Here is an 11,384-nt window from a genome sequence, read left to right as displayed (position 1 = left end):
AATTAAGCATTCCTTTTGCATTATTGTGCTCATGGATCCTAAAAACTCAAATATCTGACCCCCACAATTCCAAGCTCTCCCTTCCTGCCTGCTGTCTCAGCTCATCAAATTCTCTCTCATTCCACCAATGGACCAACCACCTTCTCCCTGTTTTCTGGAAGTTGTTCTCAAAACCACCTCTGCAGTTTCCTCGTCAGGATGGTCAGCAATTGCTCCAACATCAGAAGCTCCAAGCTCTGCTCCTGGTCTCCATATCAGACCATGGCCACCTACAGGAAAGCTTCCAAAGACCCTAGAAGAGGACTCATCAAATTGCCTAAACCACCAGCACAAGATCTCTTGCCCAGAAAAGCTCCACTTCAAATTATATTAATATTCCCAGGTGTTCTCTTCCTTTATCTTTACTATTGGAAGTCTTTCTTATTTGGAAGAAAAGTGGAATCCAGTGTTGCTATGCTCGTTGATTCTAATGCTATATATAAAATGGCTCCTGGAATATGGAATCTAGATTTCTGGGAGATTCCTTCATGCACTGTTGTTGAGGGACATTCCTAAGGCAAGAAATATCATTGCTAATATTGAAAATCACAAAATGCCTACTGAATTTAAAATAAAATTAAGGTCATTTACTGTAAATGAAATGTGGCTATAAAAAACAAAGGGGAGGTGAGATGACAGGGAAAATGAAATCAGGGAAAAAAACAATCAGCTCTCCCCCTAAAACAGAGCACTTGTTACCCAACTACAATTTTTAAAAAATGACTCTAGTTATCCAACTGTCAAAAAAGTAAAAAACACAAACTGACAGAATGAACTGGAGTCCTGAACAGACATAAGCCCAGCAAGGGTTTCAAAAAAACAAGAAAGGAAAAAAGTACATAATTAATATTTGATAATTTTTTTTTTTTTGAGACAGAGTCTCGCTCTGTGACCTAGGCTGGAGTGAAGTGGCACGATCTCGGCTCACTTCAACCTTCATCTCCTGGGTTCAAGTGATTCTCTTGCCTCAGCCTCCTGAGTAGCTGGGACACAGCCATGCGCCACCATGCCAGGCTAACTTTTTGTATTTTTAGTAGAGCCCAGGTTTCACCATGTTGCCCAGGCTGGTCTTGAACTCCTGAGCTCAGGCAATCTGCCCGCCTTGGTCTTCCAAAGTACTGGGATTACAGGTGTAAGCTACTGCACCTGGCCTAATATTTGATAATTAAATGAGAATCTAAGAGGGTAAAAACAATATTCTGGCAATAAGTGGTAGTTTCTAATAAACAGCAAGCATGACGCAGCCTTACCAGAGTACAAACGTACAGAGAAAGAATGTGACATATTAACTAGACCTGATTCCAGAACCTTGTTGACTTGATAAACCATGACCATTAAAAAAATGTCAGAGCAGTACCATACTCAGGGAATACCTGCATTAAGCAAGTGGAAGGAGATGGAAGGAAATTGTTTTAATTGAAAGCATTTTGAAGATAGTAAATGGAGGTCTTTGGGGAAGATACTAATTTATCTAGTATTTGTGGTGCCAGGTTTCTCTAACCCCCCATAAAAATACCTGAATAATTAATGGCAGCAGATTAAACTCAAGAAGCTCTGGATTTTACTGGGAGAAGAAAAGAGAGGTAAGATGTCTTTACCTTTATCTTTCCATAGCTTACTACAGTGTCTGGCACATCATATATATTTCAATACATATAGGTATTCAATACACATTTCTTTAAGTAGTTAATTTATTATACAATAAAAGATCAAAAATTGATAGCTAGTTATCACAGCTAAAGAAGAAAGGTAATTTGAATACTATTGAAGAAATGGAGGTTTTCATCAGGGACAAAATAAATGTTTGTATATGATATGGTTTGGTTCTGTGTCCCCATCCAAACCTCATCTCAAACTGTAATTCCCATGAGGGAGGGACTTGGTGGGAGATAGCCTTGCTAACACTTGGATGCAAATATTAGATTATTCAATAAGACAGCCTTTTAATTCCTGTTAGGGATCATCTCCAAAAGCGCAAAATATGTGCTTTAAAAAAGTACAGCTAAAAATCTAGGAAGTTGTATATAAAACAAATATAAGAACACTCTAAAAGATGGAGAAAAGAAGGCAGACTGGCTAGAGATATCAGATATCAGGACCCAAGGAACAACACTGTAGTGATTTCCTTTTTTTTAATGTCTTTTACATGACTGGACTGAGTGCTGAAGATGCCAGGATCCAGGAAATGTCAATGGCTGCAGACCAAAGACAGCACCAAGAAAGAAAGCACCAAGGATTCCCTTGACCAAGAAAGACTTTCTCTAGCCAAAGGACCAGGAAAGGAGTAGCCTAGGCAAACAGTCAACGTTTAGACAATCCTTCCTAGAACCTTCAGACCATTTAATTCCTTGAGTCTCCCCGAGGAATTGTTTGCCAGGTACATTATCCTGACAGTCACAATTGGAGAAGCCACAAGGGAATAAAGTAATTTTTACTGGAGTTGAGGGAGCTTATCAAGATTGAGTTCCCAGGAGCTGCAAAGAAGCTATAAATTTTAATGTCCTTTGATCACTCTAGCTCTCACTGTACCAGACATACCCTGCCCAAGAATCACTCCATCCCTCACCCTTGTGTATCCCAGAGGGAAGGGCAACATTCTCCCCTTTTTATATTTTCCATTCCCTCTGAGTGAGACTTGGAAACTAACATCCCTGTCAGAGCGCCCTGATATTAGCATCTGGTAAGTATAAAGGGAAGTGAGCAGGTTTGGAGAAACAAGGAGAAAGCATGTCTTAAACAAGTTTAGGCTTCACTCAAGGTCAACAGGCACTGCTTAAAATATAGTAGGTACCTAATAACTACTCATGGGATGAATGAATGAATTGATTAATAGCAGCCAACTCTGTGAAGGTGTGAAATCCTAGATGCCGTGGTGGCTTAGTGAAGAGTGGGCTAGATTTCAAATCAAGAAGGCTTGATTCAGATTCTTGCTTTGCTAAAACTCTGTTTTAGCAAACTAATGAAGATATGTGATATATATATATGTGATATATATATATATATGTACATATGCATATATATATAAGAGTTGTGAGGATTAACAAACTGAAAATATTTATTTAGTGTAGCATGGAGTACCTGATAGTGGTAACTCTTGTCTTTACTTTTCTTATATCTTTGTAAAAAATACAGTCATAGAATTCATTCAGCTGATTTCATGTACTTTAAATTGTTGTATCATGTTTCCAACAGGGAAAAATTTGCTTTATGGAAAACTGAGAAAGAGGGGTAATGTCTTTACTCTCATCACTACTGCCACTACCTTCCTGCACTAATGAAATCAATAAATATTCATGACTCTTCACCAAAAGTATTTCTATGTGTCTATCCTCCTTTTTAATGTGCCCTATAAATTACTGAAAAGCCTTTTAATTCTTCCAGGATATTTGTTTTCCAGAGTAGCCCTTATACATTCTCAATATTTAGATAAGTTCTGCAACCTAATCATACAAAAGAGTTAAGGTAAGAGTTAATAATAGGCATGGGAAAAAAATAATAAACTGTAATTGAAAAAGCTGAGTAAATGAAGCCTGAAATGCCAATGAGTATGAACTTGGCCCAAGGCTATGAACAAAAAAGAAGGTACTTGTGTCTTCAGAACTGAGATTAGAAAGAATCCAATTTGGTAGAGAAGAAAGTCAAAGGTGCAAAGGAGGGAGGAAAAATAAATAAGTGAAAATCTCTTTAGATGGTCAAAGATATTAAGCAACGAGTCATAGTTGAAGGAGCATTCTGTGACTCTTTTCCCTTTTTCTGTAAATCTACTTATTCTTCCCTCTCTGCAGGCAGGTTTCCTCTATTATTCAGTCTACAGAGCACAAAGTGACCATAGCTCAAACCTTTAAATTCCATGCCTCCACTGTTCAAGAGATAACCCCATTTTACTTGGCTATTCCCCATCTCCCTCAAAGTCCCCTGAGTGAAAGGGCAGAGACTTTTATGAAAGTCGGGAGAAGACTACAGGAGCTGTTTTCTGTTGGAAATCTGTCTTTTAAGCAGAAGTGAAGGATCTACACACTAGAAGTGGTTACTGTCAAGGTAGAGAGGAATTCCACAACCTATATGCAAAATGGAAAAAGGTATTGGCACTTTGGGCTCCAGAAACAAAGGGCTGCCTGTCAAAAGCAGCTCTGAGAGGATCAATGCCCAGACCTCAGCATCTCTTTCATTAAAATAGGCACTGGCAGAACAGTAGTAATGACCAGTCCAGATCAGAAGATCTCCGTTCACCAGGGAAAGGGCAGAAAGTTCATTTGAAATCTTTCTGGGGACTCTCAATAGAAATTATGGAAAATGATGAAAGCAGAGATTTCTGTGGTACCCAACACGAGATGTAAAGGTAAAGGAGGACACAGTGAGAAAAAAACCTTCCAGAAAGAACTTTTAATATTTTAATTCCTTTGCTTCCTGCAAAACTCATAGTTTGTCCTTCTCTTCATCTATGTCCCCTTGATATTCCATAGTGAAAATCCTGTCTCCTGCCATCTCCATAGTTGTTAAAGAACATTGATTAAACTAATACTATGTGGCTGGAGTTGTGCCAAGTGGTATGATACAACTATAACTCGTGTTTCCTGAAACTAGTCAGCCTGAAGACCAGGTATAAACAGGAGGCTCTTATGTTATCTACCATGATATGTACTGCAGCCTATGAAAAACTGCTTTAATTATTTCTGGGAGTTCCCAGGAAATTCCCACATGAGCTCCATATTCACTAGAGCCTAAAATGCCAAAACCTTCCTCCATTTTGCATAGAAGTGTATAGAATGCCTCTCTTTCATTATTTTATTTTCACACTTTATTATTCAATGGAGTCCTTCAGTTCTCACCACCAGACTCTCCAACCCTTTGGCTTACACACATAACAGTGGGACTGGATAGAGAACCAGTCATAGAATCGCATGTGGTGTTGTCTTGCATCCCTTGGCATGCAGCTCATTCTATCCAAAAAATCAGTCTGACTTCATAGGCAACTATAAATCATTGTTCATAAAACTGGGTTTTCCTACATAACTATGAATAAGATTCAATACACGTGCTTTCCAAAACACTACAAGAAAGAAGGAATAATGAAAAGCAGCCAAAACAACTATATACTATATGGCCTAGGATAAAAATTATTATAAAATATACATTGAGAGGACATATTTCAGAAGACATTTTCTGAGTCTTAAATAAGTATATTCATTCATTCATTCATTCATTTATTCAACAAATACATACCAAGTACCTGCTGTACGCCAGACATTATTCTACACATGCAGTAATTTTTTTAAAAGATAAATTTTCTGTTCTTATGAACTTTACATTTTACTGATTACAAATTAAAAGTAAAAAAGATATTTGTGGGGAAGACAAGAAAATTTTCAGATAATGATTAGTGATATGAAGATAAAAACAGGGCAATGTTATAAAGAATGTCTTGAGGGAAGCTTTAGATAGGGTGGTCAGAGAATTCCAAAATGAGAAAAAGCATGTAGACATAAAATTTCAGTGTGTCAGAAAATTCTAAGGATTACAAATCATAGCAAGAGATGGCTAGAGAGGTAAACAAGAGATCATGGGGTCAAGCATGGTGGCTCACGCCTGTAATCCCAACACCTTGGGAGGCCAAGGCAGGTGGATCACCTGATATCAGGAGTTTGAGACTAGCCTGGCCAACATAGAGAAACCCTGTCTCTATTAAAAATACAAAAATTAGCCGGGCATGGTGGCACGCACCTGTAGTGAAGGGAATCATGAAAAACCTTGTATGCCATGATAAGGGATTTGGAATTTGGTTTGAAGGCAATTAAAACTATTAGAACGTTTTAAGAAATAAAGTGGAGAAATTTTTGTTGTAGAAGGATAATTCTGGATTGTAAGGGAAAAATCTGTGGGAAGGAAAACCAATTAGAAATTCATTGCAATTTGTGGGGCAGGTGTCTTATGCCTGTAATCCCACCACTTTGGGAGGCTGAGGCAAGAGAATCACATGAGGCCAGGAGTTCCAGACCAGCCTGGTCAATGTGGCAAAACCCCATTTCTACTAAAAATACAGAAATTAGTTGGGTGTGGTGGCACACCCATCTACTTGGGAGGCTGAGGCAGGAGAATCACTTGAACCCAGAAGGCCAACGTTGCAGTAAGCAGAGATTGCACCACTGCACTCCAGCTTGGGTGACAGAACAAGACTCTGTCTCAAAAAAAGAAAAAGAAAAAAAGAAAGAAATTCATTGCAATTATCTAGATAAGAGATGGTGGTGAGAGTCTGACTTGATCACTCAGCCCACAAGTGACGAGGTCTGATTTCAATGTAGGCTAACTTCAGAGTTCACATTCTCCAGCATCTTTTCTTCCTGTTACAGAGTCCTCTGTTCTTCCGAAACTATCCCCTTTGTGTACACAAATGTCTTCTTAATTATTTTCCATGACAATATTTTTCCTCTACAACCTGATTCCAAGATTCTCAGGTCAAGAACTCTGTCTTCTGTTACTTTGTGTTTTCTGCAACTCCCAGAAATGCAAGACTCAAAGTAATAATACTTTATATACATGAACCCCTTCTTTGTGGTTATAGTTAAAATATTACAAAAATATTAAAAGAGAATCTTTTAAATCTGCCTCCCTGTTTGACATAACTTTTCTCTGTGTTCTTCTTTAGTTTTATGTACATGTATTATGTAACTTTGGGTGTTACATAACTTTTTAACTTATTTGTAAATATTTTCCTGTGTTGCTCACAGTTCATGTAAACTACTTTTGGAGGTTTAACTTTTTATACCTGTCAAGCAAATTAACATATTTTTCTTTGGAATCTTGAATAAATAATATCATTTATTTTCATTTTATTAATACTAAATGGTAGGTGTCTGACTGGTTTTCAAGCAGGGGGGTTCATATAGTGTTGGAAAATATTTGGAAAATTCTTTGTTTAAATCTCATTTTATGACATAAAGTCATTTAGTATGTCAGACTCATTAATGCATTTCAACACACAGCAGTCAGACAGGCATATGCAAGGCAGAACAAGCAAGAGTTGGTGACAATATCACAAGCAGGAAAAGAATCTCTGCTTACTGAGGGGAGATATATACAGATTGCATGGACATCTTGGATAAGGCGAGGTTCCAGTAAGAGAGGATAGATGTAAAGACAACTGATGAGGTAGGACACACCTAAGGTTCAGTGAGGTTTGAGAGAGAGCATCAGAGAGAAGGTAGGATGGCCTAAAGAAAGAACATTTAGTAAGTGGTACTAGACTAGGTGAATATATAAAAAATAACAAGGGACATATTTTTTTTACTGGCAAAAATATTTCATTCTCTAGGTCTTCATGCAGATATATTCAAGCAATGGAAAAGAAAAATCAAACCAATATCTCTGAATTTCTCCTCCTGGGCTTCTCAAGTTGGCAACAACAGCAGGTACTACTCTTTGTACTTTTCCTGTGTCTCTATTTAACAGGGCTGTTTGGAAACTTACTCATCTTGCTGGCCATTGGCTCAGATCATTGCCTCCACACACCCATGTATATCTTCCTTGCCAATCTGTCCTTGGTAGACCTCTGCCTTGCCTCAGCCACAGTCCCCAAGATGCTACTGAACATCCAAACCCAAACTCAAACCATCTCCTATCCCGGCTGCCTGGCTCAGATGTATTTCTCTATGATGTTTGCCAACATGGACAATTTTCTTCTCACCGTGATGGCATATGACCGTTACGTGGCCATCTGTCACCCTTTACATTACTCCACCATTATGGCCCCACGCCTCTGTGCCTCTCTGGTAGCCGTACCTTGGGTCATTGCCATTTTGAACCCTCTCTTGCACATTCTTATGATGGCCCATCTGCATTTCTGCTCTGATAATGTTATCCACCATTTCTTCTGTGATATCAACTCTCTCCTCCCTCTGTCCTGTTCTGACACCAGTCTTAATCAGTTGAGTGTTCTGGCTATGGTGGGGTTGATCTTTGTGGTACCTTCAGTGTGTATCCTGGTATCCTATGTCCTCATTGTTCCTGCTGTAATGAAAGTCCCTTCTGCCCAAGGAAACCTCAAGGCTTTCTCTACCTGTGGATCTCACCTTGCCCTGGTCATTCTTTTCTATGGAGCAATCACAGGGGTCTATATGAGCCCCTTATCCAATCACTCTGCTGAAAAAGACTCAGCTGCATCAGTCATTTTTATGGCTGTAGTGCCTGTATTGAATCCATTCATTTACAGTTTAAGAAACAATGAACTGAAGGGGACTTTAAAAAAGACCCTAAGCTACAGAAAAATCTTCTCCCAATGATTTATACAGGCTGAAAGGAGTTCAACAGGAGTCATATTTTAATATCATTTTCATTCTCATCATACTTGCAAAGCTGTTATTAAATATTTAATTAGACTTATTACTAACCTGTTTACTACAAACCCTAGGAGTAACATAATCTTATTATTAATTTGAGCTCCCTAAGATATTATTGATGTGGACAACTATTTATATATAAAGTCCCTATAACATTTGAATGTATCACTAAGACATCACACACAGCTCAGATAAATATGTGAATATACCACAGGGAGTACAAAATGGAGTGTTTTCCCAGGACCGCTCTCCTCCCAGAGTGGACTTGAGTAGGTAGCCATGTTGTTGTGCATAAAAAACACTGTAGAATAAAATTACTACATAATGAAAGATTCGAATCATAGCTGCAATGTGAGGTCAAAGAGAGAGGACATTGGTGAGGGCTTACGAGGTCAAATACAGCTTCAGGAAAAAGATGACAGTTAATCTGGGTCCTGAACATGGGTACGTTTTATATAGGAATGATGACAATATTCAATACACACAAGGAAGATTTGTGGGTAAGAGGTAGCATGGTATGTTAGTATGAATAAACAATTGAAAAAATTAATCTGAATGTAGTAGAGTCCATATCAGAGACTGATGAGAGTGAGGGATAGAGTTATTTCTCACACTGATGTTTTGCACCTATTCATGTTTTATGATTATATTGTATATATTTCCTATAATTTGTCTGTATTCCCATGTGGAAAAAGTGAAACTTATGTCTATATCTATATCTATACAAATCTTCATGCTAGTCTTCTGAGAATTGTCTGGCATGCTATAATGTCATTTTAATGCTTAAAATTCTGTATTTGTCATTTACTCTGGACTATGTATAAAGTTATCTATATGTAGACCATATCTGAAATGAAAGCTTATGCCTTTTTGGTTTTTGATTTGGAGCTCATATCTGATTTAATTGGCTGTTTTCTGTGTCTACAATGTCTCCCAGAGCCCTGAAAAAGTACATTTTTTCATATGCTATATATCCCAATTGTAAGTCATACAATCCAAAATATCTCTTCAAACTTGGTAAAAATATGTTCAACTATTTTATATGATACAATAATTTACAGGGAGAAGCAGAGATTTAAAATATAGAGTTGGGTAGTTGAAAAATTGCTGGGAGGGCTGGAGAACTAGACTGAGAGGCCCACAGTCAAAACAACATATAGAACCACCTCAGGAGCTGACCACCAAAGTTATTGTCACTGAACACTGGGTCTCACAGCGTGTGCCACTGACACTGCCTGCCCTGGATGTTGGATACCTATGCTAGCTTGATGCCACTGCTGACCCATAAACTGGACATTTTTGCCACTGCCACCACTACTAGAGAGATTTTCCATTGCTTCTAGTTCTTTGTACCACCTGTCATTGATTCAAATTGCAGGAAGGCTGTATTTGATTAGTCAAACAGAAAACATGCCCTTGCCCTAAGTACAAGGAAGACCAAGAAAGAGAATATCTCCAATTTTCATCTGTACTGAATACCACACTGTGCCTCCCAGATCCCCTTTCAGGACTGAAGAATGCACTTCTCCAGTTGCTGGGAGTGTTGTGGCTAGTAGCCTTCTCAGACAGTCCTCACTCTCAGCCCCTCTCCAGAAACTGCCCTCAGCTGGAAAGAACCGCTTGGCCCAAGGTCATGACCCCTCCGTAGGGTAAGCTGAAACCAGATACTGGTCTCTTGAGGGAGTATTAAGTCCTAACCTCCTCAGGACAACTCTGAAGGGCCATGTTAGTTCTATGGGAGCAGCCAAAGCTTTTGTTGTAATTGCATCACACCCCAACTTCTCCCTTCTACCCAATGCTGCTGCCTTTACTCTCTCACAGGTGTTCATCCTGAGATCACCACCTATAAACTTCCTGTGTGTCATCTGTAACAGCACCTATAATGAAATCCAGTTAAGACATTCTCTGAATATAATTCAATAAAACTAAAAAGTAATGACATAATCAGAAAGAGAAAAGTCCTCCATTTGAAATGTTTTAAATTCTCTCCTAAGTAACTATTGACTCAAGAAGAAAATATAAACACTTAAGGATATCTGGAAAAATGACATAACCAAAACACTACATAAGAGAAGTGTGAGAAGAGCTACAGCAGTGTGCAAAGGGGAATTCATAGCCATAAGCACATAAAATATAGATTTTCTAATTAATTAAGGATCCAACTGAAAGGTTAGAAAAAGACAACAAAATAAACCAAAGGGATGCACAAGAAATTAAGAGAAAATAAGAAATTAATGAATCAGAAAACAGAAAACTAAGTAAATAAATCCAAGAGATTGATATTTTAAAAACAATTAAGAAAACAGAGGCCAGGCGCAGTGGCTCATGCTTGTAATCCCAGCACTTTGGGAGCAAGGTGGGTGGATCACGAGTTCAGGAGATCGAGACCATCCTGGCTAACACAGTGAAACCCCATCTCTACTAAAAAAAAAATACACACACACAAAAAAAATTAGCCGGGCGTGGTGGCAGGTACCTGTAGTCCCAGCTACTGAGGAGGCCGAGGCATGAGAATGGCGTGAACCTGGGAGGCGGAGCTTGAAGCGAGCTGAGATCACACCACTGCACTCCAGCCTGGGAGTCAGAGCCAGACTCCGTCTCGGAAAAATGTGGAGAAAAGAAAGAGAGATCAGAGCTCCTGCACAGCAAAAGAAACTACCATCAGAGTGAACAGGCAACCTACAGAATGGGAGAAAATTTTTGCAATCTACTCATCAGACAAAGGGCTAATATCCAGAACCTACAAAGAACTCAAACAAATTTACAAGAAAAAAACAACCACATCAAAAAGTGGGCAAAGGATATGAACAGACACTTCTCAAAAGAAAACATTTGTGCAGCCAACAGACACATGAAAAAAATGCTCATCATCACTGGCCATCAGAGAAATGCAAATCAAAACCACAATGAGATACCATCTCACACCAGTTAGAATGGCAATCATTAAAAAGTCAGGAAACAACAGGTGCTGGAGAGGATGTGGAGAAATAGGAACACTTTTACACTGTTGGT

At 38.6% G+C, this 11,384-nt stretch overlaps 1 protein-coding gene across 1 annotated transcript; it reads left to right on the top strand.

Moving 5' to 3' along the window:
* Window positions 1-1,173: 1,173 nt before the first annotated feature.
* Window positions 1,174-10,772, top strand: LOC108540146 (olfactory receptor 1F12-like). Its single transcript, XM_017889145.1, is given in 4 exon segments — window positions 1,174-2,416; window positions 7,349-8,291; window positions 10,679-10,722; window positions 10,724-10,772. Coding segments are annotated over 3 exon segments (1,011 nt in total). The 5' UTR covers window positions 1,174-2,416; window positions 7,349-7,373.
* Window positions 10,773-11,384: the final 612 nt, after the last annotated feature.

Source organism: Rhinopithecus bieti, unplaced genomic scaffold (genome assembly GCF_001698545.2).
Source record: "Rhinopithecus bieti isolate Rb0 unplaced genomic scaffold, ASM169854v2 scaffold_18466, whole genome shotgun sequence".
Lineage (NCBI taxonomy): Eukaryota > Metazoa > Chordata > Mammalia > Primates > Cercopithecidae > Rhinopithecus > Rhinopithecus bieti.
This window is presented reverse-complemented; position numbering and strand designations above follow the sequence as displayed.